This window comes from Octodon degus, unplaced genomic scaffold, assembly GCF_000260255.1.
Source record: "Octodon degus isolate 3935 unplaced genomic scaffold, OctDeg1.0 scaffold00151, whole genome shotgun sequence".
Classification (NCBI taxonomy): domain Eukaryota; kingdom Metazoa; phylum Chordata; class Mammalia; order Rodentia; family Octodontidae; genus Octodon; species Octodon degus.
The window spans coordinates 6055971-6077414 of NW_004524727.1; the positions used below are offsets into that span (position 1 = coordinate 6055971).

Consider the following 21444-nt stretch of genomic DNA (forward strand, 5'->3'; position numbering starts at 1 on the left):
CTAATGAAAGTCTACACACCCTGGAGCTGCTGCAACTTGACCTGTCAAAAACTATTGATGGCAGAAGTTGCAGTCCATCTTGTACACGTGTTTTCTAGAAAAGACTTTTATTTGACTCAGCTTTCCATAGATTGTATTGTAAAAACAACTGTAATTTTAATTTCCAAATATTAAATGTAGGATTTTTTTTGTTTGTTTTTTTGGGTTTTTTTTTTTTTTTTTTTTTTTTTTTTGGCGGAACTGGGGATTGAACTCAGGCCCTTGCGCTTAACCAGGGAAGTGCTTATTCTACTGAGCTATCTCCCCGCCCCCCCTTGGCATTTATTTTGACAAAGAAAATTATAAAACCCACTGTGGAACCACTGGTCCATTTAGACTTGCCCTGCAGGTCAACTTATTTAAATGTATATATAGTTTAAAAAAAAAATCACATTTCCAGTTGTTCAAGTTTTTACTACTCGCTTCTCTCTTTTGGTTAACTACAGTTCTGATTACAGCAGCCAGCAAATGGGGACTGTATATTTTCTGAGCTCCTTGCGGGTATTTCTGTGGTTCTTGGAAGAGCCAGGTCAGTTACTCACTGCATTACCACAAATGGACTAATTGATACGCTGATCTAGAACCCTGACTCAGGTGGATTTTCACTAGTTGTGTAACAGATGCACACATGCTAGGGGCAGTATGTATTGAGTGACAGCTACATGCCAGATGCATTATTACATTTTTAACAGTAATCTATGTCTCTAGGATATAGTTTTGTGTGAAAAAAATAATAATAATACATCTTTATGACCCTGCCATAAGTCCCTGGCTAGTAAGAGCTGGAATTTGAATTTAAGTCCACCTGTAAAGTTTAAACCCGTTGAGCGTTGCTCGCAGTAGGTGCATTGTAGCTAAGGCCCCCTACTCCCCTCAGTCATCTCCCAGCCCCAAGACAGGCTCTCGCTATGTAGTTCAGGCTAGCTTTGAACTTGCTGTGATCCTCCTGCCTCAGCCTCCCAAGTGCTGGGATAACTGACACTGCCACATCTGACTTGTGGAAGTCATTTTAAGAGCAGTGCGGCTTCTGGTGAGTTTAGTCTGTATGATTTAAAAAATTACTTTTTCTTTGCAGAAATGGGCGTAATGCCTGAGATTGCGCAGGCTGTGGAAGAGATGGATTGGCTGTAAGTACAAAGAACAATGCCCATTTCCGAAGATGCTTTATGATTTAAACAGTATGTCATACTTTTGGTCTAGTTGAGTAAGTGAAATTTGGCTTTTCTGATGACTTTACATTATGGAATGTGTCCTTTTTAATTTTGATATATTTCTAGCTTTAAAATAATTGGTTGTATTTACTAAATGAAATTAATTTTTAAATTTACAGTTTAATATGACTGAGTTAGCCTAAGTGGTTTTCTTTCCTAACTAACCAAACCCTTCCGTTGTGACTCTCCTAGTCTCCCCACTGATATCCAGGCAGAGTCGATCCCGCTGATCCTAGGAGGGGGCGATGTGCTCATGGTATGTTGGCAGTCAGGGTGCTTGGGAGCTGGGGCTGTGCTACTCCAAGGGCTGGTGTTCATAGCCTACTATAGAACTCCCTGTTTTTAAGAATGATTTTTTTCCCCCAAATGGATTTTAGTTATTTACCAGTGTTCATTATATATGTACTATGCCTAGAATACTAGGGAGAGGCTGTGGGTACAGAGGTGGAGAAGATGCGATCTTTGCTGTTGAGAAGCATAAGTCAAGTAGGCAGTGGATGTACAGAACAGAGACCTGCCTGTGTGATGCCAGCACTGTGGGGCTGGGGTGGGGCCTGCTCTTTGTTTGTTTGAGGGGTGTCAGGGACTGCTTAGGGCATGGGACAATGGGAGAGGAATGAGCAGAAGACCATCGCATGTCTGGACTACTGCACTCAGCAGCATGAAATATGCATGTCTAGGTGACCACTGGTAAAATGGTAATACTGATTGGGTCAGATAATTTGGGCTCTTCCTTGGGCATCATAGTACAGAATATGGGCATCTGCAGGCAGCAGGAATGTTGGCAGGCATGTTTGGGGCCAGCTGTACTGGTGCGAGGGCTCACTGGGAGGCAGGGTTCTATGCAGCTCTGCCGGGTGGTGGTGGTGGGAAGCTTCCTGCATCCAGATGAGAAGATGAGGACTTCCATTTGCACAGAGGTGAGGGAGAGGAGAGGAGTGAGCAGGTGTCCAGGGACCAGGCGAGGTGGCAAGATTGGCAGGAGTCTAATCAAGTGTTACAGATTATTACATGCTGTGTTAATGTGACCACTTTAATCAACACACTGTAATGCTAACTCCACCTCTTCCTTCAGGCTGCAGAAACAGGAAGTGGGAAAACTGGGGTAAGTAATCCATTCAAGTTGTAGGATTCTGTAAGAGCTGAATTTTATTTTATTTTTTTTCTGTATTTTAGGGAAAGGTCTACAGGGTGTTCAGGGTCTCACTACTAGACTGGACTCATAGTGATCCCCCTGTTTACAGCTTCCCAAAAGCTGGGGTGACAGGCACGGGCCATCATGCCCAGTCTCAATTGCTTTCTTAATGCACCCTGGGACAGTCCTGGAGATCAAACACCCGCCTCCTGCCCCTACTTGGAGGCCCTTTAATCTGCTGAGCTATTTGGCCAGCCCTGTGACTTGAATTTTAAAGTGTCTTTGAACAGTAGGTTTTCCTTTAGAATATTGTAAAACAACTGTGGAAAGTAGATGGTTTGCCAGTGATATCTTTGTTGCCGGAAAACTGTGCAGATCTATAAAAGAGGGTGGAAAGTGACTGTATCACTAGGGCTTATCCTCACTTAAGAATTTTAATGACCATGTCTTGAAAAAAAGAGATTGCAAACAAGTTGAGGTACTGTTGGCATAACCTAGAGAAAACAGTTGATTTTCTTCTTTGGGTTAATCTTTTTCTGTTGTTGTTTTGAGACATGCTCTTGGTATATGTTCTTGGCTGGGCTTGAATTCACTGTGTAGTCCAGGATGGGCTCAAATTCTGAGTGGTTCTCCTGCCTCACCTCCCAAGTGCTGGGATGACAGACGTCTGCCACCATACGCAGCTCTGTCTGGGTTCATCCTGCAGATCTCATTGTGTTTAGCTGTCAGTACCGATGTCCCTCAGTCAGTTCACTGTGATCTTAGTGGTAGTTTGGATTTGGGCAAATAACACTGGAGCAGCCGTCTGGAGGATGTGGGATTCTCCAGTGTATGTGCCTGACTCTTGTCATTTATAATACTGGTGATGATGATGGTATTTTTTTCATTTTTATTTTATTATTTATGTTTGGTTTTTTGAAACAGGGTTTCACTATGTAGTTCAGGCTGGCCTTCAACTTACTGTGTAGCCCTGGTCTCCGACTCAGGGTGGTCATCCTGCCTCAGCTTTCCAAGTCTTAGAATTATAGGTGTGTGCCATCATGACTGGCTATAATTATTATTAAATTCTTAATAGCTAAATATTAACACAGAGAACTTTTTTGATAGGCATTCAGTATTCCAGTTATCCAGATAGTTTATGAAACTCTGAAAGACCAACAGGAAGGCAAAAAAGGAAAAACAACAATTAAAACTGGTGCTTCAGGTAATTTTTCTAAATTTTGTTTCCTTTGTCTATATCAGTTGTTCTCATTCCTGACATTTGGAAAGGTGGGGTTTGGGTAGACTGTTCCCTTACCTGTATCTGGGGGTTGGCATGGGATTTGGCTGGACCCAGGCATGGTGAATGTTGAGAACTACTGGCCCCTAAAACATGGATAGTCTCTCTTTGAGGAAACACTGGTATTTTAGAAATGATACTTAATATTAGTGTTTCCCTCAGCTGTGACACTTTGCACCCAATGGAGATAAAATGGCACACTATTTTTCAAAAATACTAAGAATTTTAAAAGTAATTTATAGAGTAAAAGCCTATAATGATGGGAAGTAATGTATTGCCCTTGCATAAGGTAATGAAGAAGTGCCTACAAAGTTAAAAGTACATTGTAAATTGTAGAGTAAGTTTCTTATTTGCAATCCTGTCTACAAAAAGATTGGTCTCTGATATTGTATACCATGAACAGTCTTACTTCAAGTTCTTCATTTGTAAACTATGCTGCTTTTGTTAAGTAATTTTTTTTTTGTTGTTTTTGTTTTTGTTTTTGTTTTTGTGGTACCATGGATCAAACTCAGGACCTGGTATTTGCCAGGCAGGCACTTATGCCACTGAGCTATCTCCCCAGCCTGTTAAGTGATTTCTAAATTCTATCCTTTGTGGTAATCTGGTTTTGCTACATTTTAGCACAATGTAACCACTATGAAGTTACTTTTGTTTAAGATACAGGGCTGTGACAAGGTAGCAAGCTTAGAGTGGACCCTACACTTGTTGCCAATTGCTTCAAAATAATATGTCATGGTTCATAGCATGAACTTACTTGTGAAAAACTTGTGAGGTAATGGAAATGCTATTCAGACTTGTACTATTCTAAGATAGTTTCAAAATTTATAAATGTCTGCCATAAGTTACAGAGTTAGTGATGAAAGGGAATGCTTTTATAGGCTGGTGACAGATGTAAAACTATGCTGTCTGAAAAATAAGTACCTAAAGATGGAGAAGAAGTGCAAGGAGTGCAACTGTTGACTTGCTGAAGAGGTCTGGAAAGAAAAGAATTGTGCTAGACAGTGGGGTGAGAATCAGTCAGGGTTTGTTTGTTTTGTTTTGTTTTGTTTTTCTCCGAATGCCCTCAGGGCTTGTTTGGCTGGCTGGAGTGTTGTGGGGATCAACTAGAGCCACCTGAGGCTGACAGCTTGGTGGAAGCAGCCACTTAAAGAACTGAGCTAGGGCCAGGCCCCCCTGAGCTAGGGCCAGGCCCCCAAGAATCAGTCAGAAATGATGTAAAGACTTCTGTTGAGTGTCCACACCTCCTTGCAGCTCAGTTGAGCCAGCCGCGGGAGGGAGAACCTCAGGAAAGTTACTTTTGTTGATCTGCTGGTGGTGGGTATTTCTGGACCAGAGATGAGCTAGAGAGGGTTTCTACTTTGAATGGAAAGTTGGGCTCAAAAAAATTTAGGGTTCACATAACATGTTTCAGTTCCCTGATTATCTGTACCATCAAGATACTTCAGAAAGGGAAAATGCCAGCCCCAGGAAGTTGGGGAAAGAAAATATGACTGTTATTATGATACTAAATGAAGGTGGAAAAAAAAAAATAAATGAATGTGGAGTTACTTTTCTTTCATAAGAATTGAGATCATTCATTAGGCTTTGAAATACTGATCTGTTTTTTCCATTGTGGTTAAAGTCATTCCGCGTGGTGACCTCACACTAGTCAAGTCAGTGCCTGGGAAGGGAGGTGACTACCATCTACACTGCGCACACTGAAGGAGCGCAGAGGAAGCGCCATTCACGTAGGCCAGTGCTTGTGATCCTGACATGTTTTAGCCTCAATTTTATAGTTTTGCTTTTAATTTAAGTAGCATTACTTTATATTTCTATTGTAAGTAATCTGTAAAACCATATTGAATCTACTGGGGTTAAAGTATTATATGAAACATTAAATATTGGCTTTCGTTTTTATAAAGCATTTTTAATTTTTTTTTGTATTTTAACTTTATTTTGAAGAGTAGAAACAGAAGCAAAAACAAATAGAAAAAAGACAGAAATCATACAGTACATATGTTACAGTTTTTCAGAGCAGGAATAGCTAGCAATGGTTGTTATATTTTCTATTTTTAATATCAAATCACTTGCTCAGATGAACAGATATAGTTATGCAGAATTGGACAAATAATTTAATATTAATGTTTGTTTTCAAGAAATCCTAATTTTTTTCCTGTCTTTTTTAAAAAAAAAATTTATGTTAAAGAAAGTATAATAATTGATAAGACATTAGAAACTGCACATTTAGAAGACCAAGATGAGAGGTATTCAACCGTGGGTTTTGTATTACACATTGCTATCCTCGATGTAGTTTTTAGATGGTAGATACCTGCATATAGAGTTGGTCAAGGTGAAAACTCTAAATGTTAACTGCTATTTTCAAAAAACAGATGGAATCAGTAGTATAATCATCTTAGCCATCCTGTAAGCATTTTTAATTTCATATGTTTTGGGTAACTTTTCTTACTTTAATTTGTTTAGTGCTCAATAAATGGCAGATGAACCCATACGATAGAGGCTCTGCTTTTGGTAAGTAGGTTGGTTCCGCAGCTCATTTGTAATTCAGAAACTTTTTAAAAAATGTGTAAATACTAAGAAAATGATGAAAAAATATAGTAAATGATTTAATTTACCAGATGGTAGAGTTCAATCACTGTGCCATTCATTGAACAGTATATACATGTGTAGAATTAGAGGGATGCAATGGCAATCAGCATAAGCACTTAGGAAGAACTGATGATGCAGGAAAAAGAGTGTTCATTTCAGTGGGGAGAAGATGATTCATTCAGTAACGGGTGCTGTACACGGATAAGCCATCTGAAACAATGTAAAGCTGACTGTTAGCTCCTTTCATAATTAGAAATAAATTCCATGCACATTAGGTTTAAAATGTATATGTGTATGTGTGCATTTATATATAAAATAATTAAATGTAGAAAATCACATGTACCATTGTACATGAAGGGAGGGAAACATTCCTAAAATCGAAACGGATACTAACAGACCGTTCATAGAAGTGTAAATCCACATGGTTACAAAATTTGCAGAGGCAAACTCAGGGCGGTAGAGAAGTGGGAGTCCAAGTTACAGTGAACTGTTGCTCTATGCCCATCTGACTGCTCAAAGTCACAATGTGACCAACTTGAGCATCATGCCGTCTGAAAAGCAGCTTGGCCTCAGTGGTCTGATTCACATGTCCTACAGAGCCTCACTGGTGGGGCTAAGAGTGCACTGTTTAAAGCACACTCACAAAGCTGTTTACCATGCCACTGCCCATGCTGAGAAACCTGCGAGGACGTTGGTGCTCCTGCTCATAGTCGCTGCCTAGCTCAGGGCCTCTTGTGAGTGCTGAGAACCATCAGGAGGAATCAGTACAGAGCTGCAGAACTGAGGAGCCCTCGTTAGATGTTGCTGAGTAAGAGAAGAAGGTGCAGAGAAGCACAGGGTGGGCATGAGGGACCATGCGGTGCAGGCTCACATCCCCAACTGCTGCTCATGACATTTTTTTTTTTTTTTTTTTTAGAAGTTATATTGTTCCTTTTTTTTTCAAAGTTTTATTGATAAACAGATAGCAATGAGACAGTTTCAAATCAAATCGGAAGTACAGTTTCAACAAATAATACACTGCATATATTCTTCTTAGTGGTTAATTGCTGTACAAGAAGTGGACTTGTGATCCTATTTACAAACACCATTAGAAATGACATCTTGTTTATATAAAGCTTTGCTTTTGTGTTTATATGTAAAGCATTATTATTACTTTTATTGTTATTATTATTTGTATTTTAGTACAGGGTCTCACTATGTAAATCAGACTCATAGTGATCTGCCTGTGTTCAGCCTCCAAAAGTTGGGATCACAGGTGCACGCCACCACACCCAGTCTCAGTCGCCGTCTCAGTGCACCCTGTGGGCAGGGCTGGCACGGCACGCTGAGATTCAGACCTCAGCTGTTGCATCTGCCTAAGCAGGCGCTTTAATCCTCTGAGCTGTTTGGTTGGCCGTTATTTATTTATCTATTTATTTTTTTATTTTTAATGTATCTAGTACAGGGTATACAGGGTCTCACTACACAGATCGGACTTTTAGTGATCCTCCTCTTTTCAGCCTCCCAAACCCTGGGATTATAGGGATGCACCACTATGTCCAGTCTTAATCCCTGTCTCAGTGTGCCCCAGCGGTTGGGCTGGCACTGCACACCAAGGATCAAACCCCAGTCCTTGTGTCTGCCTAACCAGGCACTTTAATCCGCTGAGCTATCTGGCCAGCCCTGTAAAGCATTTTAAATACAAAACTTTGAGGATTTGTCTGTGCTAGAGAACCATTAAGTTTAAAGATTATATAACTCACCAGTGTGGGTATTTATGCTTAGCATAATTTAATCTCTGAAAAGTAAAGTAAGATGTGTGATGAGGTAGTTTTAGTCAGTTCTGTATCAGGTGCTTGACATGAATTGCAAGCAAGAGCCAGGTGAAAACTACAGTTTGTTTCTAGGACAGATAAAAGCAAAAATATTTGCTGAGAATCAATAAGCACTTAATATATGAGTGACTGGCCATGTTGTATAATTTAGTACCTTTGCTTCTAAAGCTCTAATAAATTTGCTTATTTATAAACCCTTTTCTACTTTCCATTCATATTTGTGGATTAGAGAACAAGCCAGGCAGTTCTAGTTATGGCTAGTATAGTGGTCTTTCCAGCCCTAACCTAAGTATAGAATCAGTGTGTGCTGTGTCCCCCCCAAGTTCCCATTTTTCAAAGGCTACTGGGGAATTGGTGTGACACATTGTGTCAGTGGTGAAGCTTCCATTAGTGCCAGTCAGAATGGGGTGCTGTTGGTTTCTTCTGAGAGTTGTTGCTATCGAATTTTACCCTCTAACAGATGACAGTACAGAAATTAGCCCGTAAGGGGTCAAAGACGTCTAGGGGATGATAAGGGCGATTAACTTTGGGAACATACTGTTGTCACTCTGAGTCAGCCAGTCTCAGTCTTTGGAATGTTGAACACATTCTCTTATTTGTGAGACTGATACTGTTGCTGTTGATTGATCTTTGGAACTGGGTTGAACCCAGGGCCCTGTGCATGCTGGGCAAGTGCTTTCCCACTGAGACAGATGCTTATTTCGGATGCATGGTTTATGGGGTCCACACTGACATATTTTCTGTGCTCTTTCTCAAATCCAGCAATCGGGTCAGATGGAGTTTGTTGTCAAAGCAGAGAAGTAAAGGAGTGGCATGGATGCCGAGCTACTAAAGGACTGATGAAAGGTACTGGGACTGCATCTGTACTGCTGTAGACTTGCGACCCTGTAGCAGTGCATGTCCCTTCTTTAAATAGCTTTAGATCTAGAACCCAAAAGGTATCCGTGTGGTCCATGTAAGGTTTCATTCAGAAGCAGTGGGGAAGTCATTGTATGGGGAAGGGATCTTGTGTACGTGTGACTTGCATGAATCGAGATGTCTCTTACCTCTAGGAAAACACTACTATGAAGTATCCTGTCATGACCAAGGGCTCTGCAGAGTTGGGTGGTCTACCATGCAGGCCTCCTTGGACCTTGGTGAGTGTTTCTAAAGTCACTGAATTGTTTGGTTTATGTTTATGGATTGTTAGCATTTTATTTGGGGAAACAAAATAATAGAATTGATAAAGGTTTGCAATTTATAGACATAAAAGTAATATTTATCTGTACCTCATTCTGTTCTGGGAAAGATTTGAAGAAACTCACCAACAATTACATATAATTATGTGAAATTGGGGGATAAGGTTAAAAATACAAGTGGAGTCAGGTGTATTAGCTTTCCTGTTGCTGGGGTACAATACCTGACACCCACAACTTCAGAGGTTTAATTTGGTTTATTGTTTGGGGGTTCAGCCCATAGTTAGCCAACTCCAAGGCAGAAACATGGCGGAAGGTCACGGAGGAGGAAAGCTGCTCACTGTGTGGCAGCCAGAAAGCCAGAGCAGAAGTGTCACCCCACAGGCCCCTGTGGTGTACCTCCTCCAGCCAAGCCTCCCACAGCGGTCAGCCATGGACTCTTCCGTGGAAGAACCCACTGACGAGCATATTATCTTCAGAAAGCCCCAGCTCTAAACACTGGAGGCTTTCGGGGGACACTAGATCTAAATCCTAGCACCAAGTAAAGTTAGTGCATGTAAGTGTGCACCACACAATATTGCACGGGTGCATTATTGTGCATTCATGTCTGAATTTCTTAGTGGTGAAAGCAGGGATGGATGCAGTATCACATCTGAGTATTGCGTTGCTTCATAGGTGAAAATCACTTGTTATGCACAGGAGCTGTAAAATGAACTTTTTTCTCTGGGCTTTTAATTTCACATTCAGTCTTACTAAATAACTGCTTTTTACATGCAGGTACTGACAAGTTTGGATTTGGCTTTGGAGGAACAGGAAAGAAATCCCACAATAAACAATTTGACAATTATGGAGAGGTAAGTCCTAGTGTTCCTGTCTTAAGCGTAGAACTAGTAGTTCTTTCTTGCATACTTGATCACTGATGATGTAGAAATGGTTTTCGCAGGCAAGTGAATTTTCTGCATATTTTCTACAGAAAAGTTCAGATTTGGATTTTTTTTAATTATTTATTTATTTTTATTTATTACATTTATTTATTGTGTGTGTGTGTGTGTGTGTGGCCAGCTCAGCCCACCAGGGGGCCGGGCTGGCTGGCATGTGGTGCTGGGGGATCGAACCGCGGTCCCTGTGCTTTGCCAAGCTTGTTTCAAGTAGGTGCTTTAGACCACTGAGCCATCTCTCCAGCCCCCAGATTTGGATTTCAGTGAAGAAGAAATAGTATAAAACCAGATAAATAAATATATTGTAGTTACAATTTTTCTTTTGTGCCATTTATTAGCCCCTCCATAATATGTGCATTGTTTTTCTACTGTATTCTGGATTTGGCTTTGGCTTATACAAATGCTCTTCCTGTTGCTTAATTTTGATCACGATGACTGTGGTGAGTCTGAAGCCGTGGTGCTGACCCTGACCACGCCGACTAAGGAGTCTCATGCGTCTGCTCTTGTGTGTTGACTGCCCTGACAGGCACTTTGACATCTAGGTTACCACCTGCAGAAGTTCTTTTGAAACACTGCTATGTAGTTTGGATAGAGCTCCTAACTTCATGGAAGACTTTGTTTTCTTTCCATGTTCCTAGGAATTCACTATGCATGATACCATTGGCTGTTACCTGGATATTGAGAAAGGACATGTGAAGTTCTCCAAAAATGGTAAGCTTTCTGTGGGTCTTCTTAGAATAAAGATGTCCTTGCCATTTGTGACTTGCTCATCCCTCATCCTCCTCTTCAGTCCTCTGTCTCGCTCATCCTATCTTTGGTTTTAACAGATATTTATAGAGCATTTGCTCTGTGCCAGATGCCTAGTGAATGCTGCCGATAGCAGGAAGTGTATGGGTGAAGTGTAGGGCTCACATGTTGGTGCGGGGGCAGGCCTAGAAACAACATCGTAGCCGCGAATGAGTGTCTAAAGGAGCATGTAAAAAGCAGGGGAAAGGGGCAGACAGCAGTAGCAGTTGGCAGACTGTACTTTTTGCAGGTACTGGAGAAATCTGCCAAGGCAGCACTGCAACAGGTTGGCAGGCACAGTGGCTGAAAGAGGTGCCCGGGTGCCTGAGTAACAGTGCAGGGGCCCCTGTGTCCCAGGCATACAGAGCTTGGAGCAGGTCATGGTGCTAGCTTGATGACTCAGTGGCACAGACCTTGCACTTGGTTTTGAGTGGGGTTGGGGCAGAGGTGTGGTATCCTCTGTAATTTGGCTGTGCTGCCCAGGCTGTGGTGTAGGTGGACTGGGGAGGAGCATGGCTGAGACACCAAGGAATGGTGGCAGGGAAAAGACAGATAAGAGGCAACTGGGGCTGCTGCGGCTGGAAAAATTCAGCAGAGAAACAGGAGGGAGAACCAGGAGATGCTGGAACATTTGCTCTGAGGCTCTGTGCCTAGGTGGCATCCATGCTACCCAAGCTCTGGTCCAGGAAAATGAGAATGAGCACAAATGGCTTGTGGAGCAAGGGCAGAGGATCTGTGACAAGGAGAGTGGGCGAGGAGCCGACTGGGAGTCCACTCAGCAGAGATGGGGTGAAAGGTGCCTGTAATGAACATGGAAATAGGGCTCAGGTTATTTTATGGAAACGTGAGGGAGAACAGTAGGAAAGTAGAGGCTGGCGGCAGAGAGTTTGCATGTGTTCTGCTGTGGGAGGATGTTTGAGGGTGCAGAAGGGCTCATGGCCATGCGGCAGAGACCATTACATGTAGAGGGGACTGGGACTGCGTCGTGTCTGGGAAAGTAGAGATGTGAGCAGTGGGCTTCAGGCAGCACACTTTGTTCAGCTTCCAGAGGGCCTGCTGAGTGTGGTGGGCAGGTGACCTGCTGGATGTGCACCTGTGTGGTTCCCTCCTGACTGTCTCTCTTTTCTTTTCTCTAGGCAAAGACCTTGGTCTGGCCTTTGAGATCCCTCCACACATGAAAAATCAGGCCCTCTTTCCTGCCTGTGTTTTGAAGGTAATTCCAAATCTCAGTGCCCTGAGCTGTTGGGTCATTTTGTTGGATTGGGCATTTTGCTACAAGATCAAGAATTTTCATTTTCTTCTTTGTTCATTGCTAGAATGCTGAGCTGAAATTTAACTTCGGTGAAGAAGACTTTAAGTTCCCACCCAAAGATGGGTTTGTTGCTCTTTGCAAGGCCCCGGAGAGTTACGTTGTCAAGTCACAGCACACAGGTGTCACAAGGAGGGGGCGGGGCTCTGGAACAGTGCTGGGGAGACCCCAGGAGCAGGGCTTCTTCGGGGGATTGTGGCTTCCTCCTAGCTACACAGTTGCACTGCTCTGTGTAACACAGCAGTGACATCAACAGTAGTGACATTGGCTCAGGGCCTAGTTTATTAGCTTTCAGTATCAGGGAAGGTATTTGGGGGCATCTCAATTACGTGGTCATATGGGATGTGACAGCTCAGACAGCAGTTCTCTTCCCATAGTGTGGACAGACAGCACCAGGACCAGGGCTCAATGTGATCAGCCTGAGGTCAGAGCAGTGAGTGGCAGAACAGAACTGGGTTAAGACCCAGGCCATTCGATGCAGGAGCCAGCAGTCTAACCCATCCTATTGCCTGTGTAATTTAAAGTGTGTTTCTTAGCTAGTTGATCAGGAAACAAAATGCAGACATGCCAATCACCTTTTACAGATCTGCGATCACTTGCATTATTCTAGGTAGATTTAAAAGTAAAGAAATATAATCTTTTAGGAATTTTAACTTTATTTTCTTTGACTACCTCCTTACTTTTCGACAATTAGTATTAACATTTTAATCTTAGAACTTTTGTCTCCACATTTGACAAATGCCTGTATTTTTAGGTGTGATTGAATATGTTCTGCTCTTTTTCATTCCTCTAGGTAACGCACAAGTGACACAAACCAAGTTTCTCCCCAATGCTCCAAAGGCTCTCATCGTCGAACCCTCCCGTGAGCTTGCCGAACAAACTTTGAATAATGTCAAGCAGTTTAAGAAATACATTGATAATCCTAAATTAAGGTAAATCTTCCTTTGTGCTCAGATGTTTTGCAAAATGAGGTAGCTGTTCAGTCATGCAATGTACACATAAGTGCATAGATCTACTTAACTGCTGTAGACAGGAATGGTGTTTCTATGTGTCAGGTAAGGTAGTGCACACATGTAATCCCAGCATTTGGGAGGTTGAGGCAAAACGATCATTTTGAGTTCGAGGCCAGCTTAAGCTACATAGCACAAAGCCAGCCTGAACTACATAGCAAGACTTTCTCAAACAAGCAAACAACAACAGAAAAACAAAGCAATATTTGATAAATACTTTAAAATTCTTTCTTTTCTCTCTGTCTGTCTCTCTCTCTCTCTCTCTCTCTCTCTCTCTCTCTCTCTCTCTCTCTCTTTGGTACAGAGTGTCACTTCATATCTCTGAATCGTAGTGATCCTCCTGTCTCAGCCTCCCCAGTGCTGGGATTCCAGGCATGTGCCATGAGGTCTGGTTTTGGTGGCTGGCATGCTCTGCCCACCTGGGGTTCTGGGGCCAACACAGCATGTGGTACTGGGGATCGAACTTGGGTTCTTGCACTTGCCAGGTAGGCGCTTAGACCACCAAGCTATCTCCTCAGCCCCTGTTAAAAATTTTAACAAAATCAAATTGTGCTTTTTAAATTTTCCCTGCATCTCTTACATGAACCGTCTTAGTCACATAGCATTGGAATAAAAATCAAGTTTTTAAATGTTAGGCCTTCTCTTTTTGTGTTTTTTCCATTTTGGAACATTTTCTCCCATTCTCTTTTTTTTAAGGAAGGGTCTACAGGATGTTCAGGGTCTCACTACTAGATTGGACTCACAGTGATCTGCCTGTTTTACATCCTCCCAACAGCTGGGATTACAGACGCACGCCATCACGCCCAGTCTCAATCGTCATCTTGGCGTGTCCTGGGGGAGGGGCCGGCATGGCAGGCCCGGGGATTGAACCCCTGGGCCCTATGCCTGCTTGCAGGCACTTTAATCCTCTGAGCTATTTGGCCAGCCCAGTTTTCTCCCATTCTTGATCTTGTCCTTTTGCCTTCTTGATTTCCCAAAAGTGTGGTTCATATGTTTCCTTCTGTTGCTGTGTTTTTGGTGTTCTCAGATAGGTCCTGCCTCAACCAACATCTTGAGTCTTCTCCAGGGTTTCCTGTGAGTTTTAGGTCCTAGCTTTTGGTCTCAGATCCCTGGCAGGTATTTTCTGTGCGTGGTGTGGAGGAGTAGAGCTGGTCTTCCCCAAGTGCATGTTTATCTGCTGAAGTAAAAAAGACTCAAACAACATCGAAGTGTTTTCCAAGAAAAGTGAATCTTCCTTCAAGTCCCAGGTGTGGTCCTTGTGAATGACCTTCTAAATGCGCTTTCATTTGTTCTTATAGAGATAGGTGACGCATGTGCAAGTATGTGTGTCTGAGAGGCGGGTGGACACCAGGGCTGGAGGGCGTGGAGGCCTCAGAGGAGGACTGCTCTCTCTGTTGGGTGCTGCACACACTTTCTCTCCACCTAGGCTTCTGGGAACAGGGGCTTTTGTTACCAGCCATCTTGATGCTGGCTTAATTTAGATTCTTTCTCAGTGACTTACTCAACCTTAATTTCCACCTAAAAGCAATGGGTAATGACCCAGCAGTGTAAAGCAGGCCATCTCGGTCACTCCCACATCACTGGGACACACCACTCAGCCACCTGTGACTTAAAGGAGGAGGGGGAAGTATTATTGGATTAATAATATCCCTTAGTTCTTGTGGGATAATCAGGCCCACAACCTCCCAAACAGGTAGATGGTGAAGGCTTAAATAAAAGAGACAAAGAACTTCTCTGGACGGCTAGTATTTATTTGGTTTTTCAAACAAAAGGGGATACTGAAGAAAATGCAGGAATCTAGCAGGACCTTAGGAAGTACCTTTCCAAGCAGTAAATGACATCAGTCAGGAGAACTACCATATCTTTAGGTTGGCATTTATTGTAGGAGTGTAGAGCCTGCAGTTGCAGTCTTCTTTCAGTTAATTGGGGTTGGAGCCAAAGGTCCTCAGCTGTGGCCTTATCTGTCCTTTGAGGTGTCATAGCTTCACAGCCCACTGTAGGCCTTAGCAAGCATCAATGACTCAGAGGTTCACTTATCTCCCTGACAAGGGCTTATGCCTTGGGCAAACTCACACGAAAACATGAAAAGCCGAATGGTTAATATTAAGTTCTGCTCAGAGCCACTTCCCAGTGGTCTCCATCAGTATGTGGCTCATGAGTCAGTCCAGTCAGCTGCTCTGCTGCAGGGAGAACATGATGGCAGAAAGGCCTGGCAGAGGAAAGCCGCTCACATGATGGCAGCCAGGAAGCAGCCAGGGAGGAGCCAGGACAAGAGCCAGGTACCCTTCCATGTCGTGCCCTCCTCCGGCCACGCCCGCCTCAGCCAGCACATCAGCTCTGAGCTCATCCCTGATGGATCCACTGCTGAGCACACCAGTGACCCGGTCACCTTCACACACAGGCAGTTTAGGTCCAAAGCAGAACACAGCCTTCAGTGTTATAATTATCACCTGTGTTTATTTCAGGGAGCTTCTAATAATTGGTGGTGTTGCTGCGCGGGACCAGCTCTCTGTTTTAGAGAATGGGGTAAGTTGTACTTTTAGTTCCTAAAAAGGAACATTATGGGTTATCTCTTGGCAATATAGTTTGTGTTCCTCCAAGAGTAATCACATGTATGATAACTTTTTTACTTGGCACACTAGGCATGAGCACCTTGTATGTCTTCACTGAATTATCATGCCGTTTTACAAAGCATACAACTGAAAAAGCATCCTAGCTGATAGGAGGTAACTCAGGGCCACAGAGCTTCAGAGTGGTGGAATTCACATTTGAGTCTTGACTTACTTCAAAATTCCTATAAATTCATCTGATTTTTTGTTTGGTAAAAATTTTATTAGACTATGAATAACAGTTAAAGTTGTCCAAATGTTGCTAAAATCTTCCTATTGATTTAAACCGAACACAGGTTTAATTTACAGCATTATCTCCAATCTTTTTTAGTACATTTAACAGTACCTATAACTGCCTCGGGAGGCATGTTGTTCTCGTTAAGACAACAGTGATTGCTGGGATAGCTCTGAAGTCTCCATTGGGTGCTTTTGTTGTTTCTCAGGTGGATATTGTCGTGGGAACTCCTGGAAGGCTGGATGACTTGGTGTCAACTGGAAAGCTGAACCTGTCTCAAGTTCGATTCCTGGTCTTGGATGAGGCAGTATGTTGAAAAACAGTCTTGCTTTCAGAAAAGTTTATGTTTCTTGAGAGAGAATGTAAAGTGAAGAAAACTGTCACTGAGTCTTGGTCCCATTACTGGAGATACCCATATTTAAGCTCCGTTATATTCACCTGCCTTTGTACTGACACAAGTACTGTCAGTCTCATTAAGTTGTGCATTCTTCTCCTACAGAGTCATCCAAACTTGGGTTGAAAATGTTTAGAAAGATTTGCATCTGTCCTGAACATGTAAACCTTTTCCTTCTCGGTTCCCCTAAGTGGTATAGCAGCTGATTCCCTAGTATTCACCGCGTGGGCACACTGAGCAGTCTGCAAGTGGAGTCCTCAACAGGATGTGCCCGGCTCTGTACAGAAACCACTATTTGTGAACGGGGTGTGAGCCACTGGGGTTTGGTACTAGCACTAGTGCCCTGTGGCTATATTTGTCAACCTGATTAATTACCTGTTATATGGACACTTCCTGGCCTACTCAGTTGCTCTTACTGCTAGATTAGTAGATAGGTTCGGTTTTTACTCCAAATAGTTGTCTTTGTACATAAATTATTTTTGTGCACTGCAAATTATTTCTTTATCTCAAGAGTTGCAAAATTGGGACCATCTATCTGATAGGGCATGAATGATGCTTTTGTGATTGGCTTCCAAATGATTTTTTTTTTTTTTTAAGTTGAGATGGATTTTTTTTTTTTTTTTTTTTTTTTTTGACTGGCTCAGGCTGCCTTAAGGGCGGGCCTGGTAAGGGCTGAGGAGCTGGGAATCCAACAAAAGTATCCTGCCCTTGACTGCATTTGCATAAACATGCACTTAAACAACTGAGCAGGGCAGGCCCCCTCCAAATGATTTTTAAGATAAGTTGAACTAGTTTCTTAGCATTGAAGCTTTTTAATTATCTTTTTTTATTTTTTAATTTATGCATTTAGTTCAGGGTCTCACTACACAGCTCAGATTCATAGTGATCCTTTGTTTTCAGCCTGCCCAGTGCTGGGATTACAAGCATGTGCCGCCATGCCCGGTCTTGGTAGCCAGTGAGCCCAGGGATGGGGCCGGTGCTGCATGTGGTGCTGGGGATCAAACCCCACTCCCTGCACTTGCCTAAGCAGACAGTTAATGTGCTGAGCTATCTCACCAGCCCTAGTTTTCTTTTAATTTTAATCTTAAGGCATTTATTAGAAACTATTAACTCTTGTGTAATCCATGTAATCCTAGAATACTAGAGTATAGTTTTGGATTGCTTATTGTAGCTCTTAATCACAAGGGACTAATAAGCTGAATTTGCACCTTGCTTATAAATACTCCCCCAAATAATCTTTTTGAAATATATGGATTAATTTTCTTATCTTATATATAAATTTGATTTAGAAGGGGCTGGGGAGATGGCTCAGTGGAATAAGTGCTTCCTTGGCAAGCGCAAGGGCCTGAGTTCAATCCCCGGTTCCGCCAAAAAAAAAAAAAAAAATTGATTTAGAAGAGAAAGTTTCTGTGGTTTTTTTTTTCCCCCCTTGTGGTGGTGAGGATTGAACGTAGGACCTTGCACACATTAAAGAAGTGTTCTACCACTAAGCTAGCCTCTCAGCCCTGAGAGGAGTCTTAAAGCAATACTGACTAAAAATACTTCTCTTTGCTTCTTCTGCAGGATGGTCTTCTTTCCCAAGGTTATTCTGATTTTATAAATCGAATGCATGGCCAGATTCCTCAGATTACCTCTGATGGAAAAAGACTGCAGGTACCCATGACCAATACAGCTTGCAAGACTTATAGGCTGTTGTTACCTATTAATAATCAAAGCATTTTACTTTTATTATCTTCTGATTTACTGTTTTATAAAACTAATACATGTAAGATAGCACTCTTAAAAGCTGCTTTTATTTATTTTATTTATTTGTTTATTTATTTTTTGGCAGAACCAGGGATTGAACTCTGGCCCTTGCGCTTGCCAGGGAAGCACTTAGTCCACTGAGCCATCTCCCGTCCCCTTAAAAGCTGCTTTTAGAAATACAAGAGAAAAAAAATTACTTAGACATTGGCTATAAATGAAAATTCTCAAGTTGTTCTTCCCAACAGAGTGGTTGGGGTTTATATTCTGAATTGTTAGTACTGCTTCTGTTTGAAGGAAAAATAACTTCAGATACTGAAAAACTATACTGCTCTCATCTTTTGCATTCCTCTTCCTCAAGAAGCATTTGAGAGGGAGAGGCTTTGCGAGACGGGTTAATGTAATTTAGGGTCCTCTCGCTAGTGTAAGATGTGGGAAAGAGATTCTGTGAGTTTCTGTGGAGTGTGGGGCCTGAGCCTTGGATTGTCCGCCGGAGTGCACAGGCAGCTGTGGCTACGCAGTTGGGGATGGCTCTGGCTCTGTCCTAGGCTGCTGTGCTGTGACTGTGCCAGTGCCCATTACAAACATGAGTTTCCTGTTCTCAGGTGATTGTTTGCTCTGCTACTTTGCATTCTTTTGATGTGAAAAAGCTGTCTGAGAAGATAATGCATTTTCCCACCTGGGTGGATTTAAAAGGAGAAGATTCTGTTCCAGACACCGTGCACCATGTGGTTGTCCCCGTGAACCCCAAGACTGACAGATTGTGGGAGCGGCTGGGGAAGAACCACATCCGGGTGAGTCCCTCCCAGAGCCCTGGTTAGCACAGCTGGCTGGGGCTGCAGGTACGGTGTGGAAGGAAATACAGAGTGTGGCTGCACACACCTGGGCTTTGAAAGGGTGCTGAGTGAAAGCCACATTCTGCCATGTATGCTTCTCTATAAAGTTTTGTCATCAGCTTCCTTGGCATAATTCTTACAAATGAATAAAGTTGTGTATATGCTTTCAGATGCTGTAGTTTCTATTTTTGGTGACATTTTAGTAAGACCTTTAGTGTGCTTTGATCTCCTAAAAGTCCATTTTATGTGGCCACCTATCATTTAACCACTGTGGCTCTACTTAGTTTTACAGAATAAGGAAATAGCTCTTATAAATATTATATAACATTGTAAAGCCACATGTACTTTTTTTTTTTTTTTTGTGCAAGGTCTCACTATGCAGCTCAGACTCATAGTGATCCTCTGAGTTCTGCCTCCCTAGTGCTGGGATTACAGGCGTGTGCCACCATGCCTGGATTCCATCACCGGCTCAGCACACCCAGGGGCAGGGCTGGTGCAGCATGTGGTGCCAGGGATCGAACCCCAGCCCCTGCGCTTAACTAAGCAAGCACTTAGTCTGCTGAGCTCTACCACCAGCCCTCACATTTACATTTTTAATGTTGCTTTAAAATTGATCTATAGTTAATAAAATATTTTTTCTGAATCTAAAGAATGGTTTTGCCTCCAGAGTCTAAAGATATGTCTAAAATGCAATCTAAAGACAAATATTCTTCCTCTAAAAAATAACCTGTGCTAGGGCTGAGGGTGCAGTTCAGTGGCACCACACCTGCCTGACAAGGACAAGGTCCTGAGTTCAATTCCCAGGACAAAAACCAAAAACTATCCATGTTTTTATGCTGGGCAACATGGTGCACACCTGTAATCCCAGCTCTTGGAAGGCTGAGGTAGGAGGATCATTGCAAGTTTGAGACCAGCCTGGGCTACAGAGTGAGCTCAAAGGCAGCCTGAACTACATAGGGAGGCCCTGTCAACTAGATAGATAGATGGATAGATAGAAAATAAACGCATTCTGAATCATTCTTTTAACACTCCCTTTCTTTTCCTTCTCATTTTTCTCCTGTGCTTGGATAGACTGATGATGTCCATGCAAAAGATAACACCAGACCTGGGGCCAACAGTGCAGGTAAGCCTCAGGCCAGCAGCCAGCGACAGGGGCTGGGAGATTTGGAAACAAATACCTAGCTGTGTTGAGTGTATGCCCTGTTGCTTCTCATGATGGCGAAAGGGGAACCTGCCAAGCTAGAATACGAAATTTGAAAAACAAGCAACACAAAGAAGTGGGGAAAATACTGGTAGCACTCAGTGAATGGGAATATTAATTCCTGAACCTAGACAGCAGTCTCCTGGCCTCTGTATCACAGCTGTCTTGGATTATAGGTTGCTCATGGGTCATGGAACTCCAGCACATTTCTCAGAAGGCAGATTTTTTTATTGACCTTGATACTGCAGCAGAAAGGTCATGTTACAACAAATAATATCTTTAATTACTACTGTGGAAAAATACTGCAGTGATCTGCTTTTGTTTCCTGATGGCTTTTTAAATGGTAAAATATGCATAATGTAAGCTTTACCACTTTAATTTTTCAGTGTATGTCTCTGGTCTGTCTAATACAGCGAATCCACCTCCAGAATTGGCTCCTGTTCCTGGACCAAAACTGCAGCCACTAGGTGTTTCTCAGTTTCTAAAAATGCCTAATATTAAATTAGTGCAGAACCTTCTATACAGAGCTGAGGCAGCTTGTTTCATGCACATAGAGTTGGAAAGTTGATAAAAAGTACAGTGGATGTCAGGACGGTGCTGAGACTAAAAGCATGGTTCTCGAGCCCAGGGGGCTGCGTGTCTGGCATCAGGTGTCTCATGTGGACCCTGGGCAGGGTCAGCCAGCATTTGCTTCTGGGATGAGCTTGCTGGTGTGTGTGGGACAAGTGTCTGGAAAATGGATCTCTGAACTCCAGAGAGCAGTGCGTTGAACCAGTTTCATGTCTCATTTGATGAGGTACTTATGCACTCACACCTCCTGTTGGAGAGAATCAGAGCCTGCACTGCTGAGAGTACATTTTCTAACATACTAGGTTTTACTGCCTCCCATGTTTTCCTTGTAAAAGTTTTGCTTAGTTTATGCTATAATCGGAGAGGCCCAGAGAGACTGAGAGAGCTTGGGCTGTGGAATTAGGGTGCTGCAGAATAACAGTGGCAGCACAGCCTCATGTAGACAGGGAACAGCAGGACAGCAGGCTTTTTATTCTGTAGAATCACACTATAGATTTCCTGGGGTTCAAATTGAGTCAGAAAGTTTTTCAGAAGGGCTAAAATAATCAACATAGCAACCACTCAGGAAAGCTAA

General features: G+C 42.7%; 1 protein-coding gene across 1 annotated transcript in view; it reads left to right on the plus strand.

Annotated features, from left to right (window-relative positions):
* The window catches only part of Ddx1 (DEAD-box helicase 1), a 30624-nt gene that overhangs the window by 1857 nt on the left and 7323 nt on the right, over positions 1-21444 (plus strand). Inside the window, exons 2-18 of the mRNA XM_004642333.2 lie at positions 1115-1166; positions 1443-1506; positions 2326-2355; positions 3493-3589; positions 6125-6172; positions 8827-8910; positions 9117-9200; positions 10017-10093; positions 10816-10888; positions 12100-12176; positions 12280-12394; positions 13066-13204; positions 15748-15808; positions 16335-16433; positions 18084-18173; positions 18869-19057; positions 20171-20222. Of these exons, the coding sequence (XP_004642390.1) occupies positions 1115-1166; positions 1443-1506; positions 2326-2355; positions 3493-3589; positions 6125-6172; positions 8827-8910; positions 9117-9200; positions 10017-10093; positions 10816-10888; positions 12100-12176; positions 12280-12394; positions 13066-13204; positions 15748-15808; positions 16335-16433; positions 18084-18173; positions 18869-19057; positions 20171-20222 (1431 nt within the window). The remainder of the gene's footprint in view (positions 1-1114; positions 1167-1442; positions 1507-2325; positions 2356-3492; positions 3590-6124; positions 6173-8826; positions 8911-9116; positions 9201-10016; positions 10094-10815; positions 10889-12099; positions 12177-12279; positions 12395-13065; positions 13205-15747; positions 15809-16334; positions 16434-18083; positions 18174-18868; positions 19058-20170; positions 20223-21444) is intronic.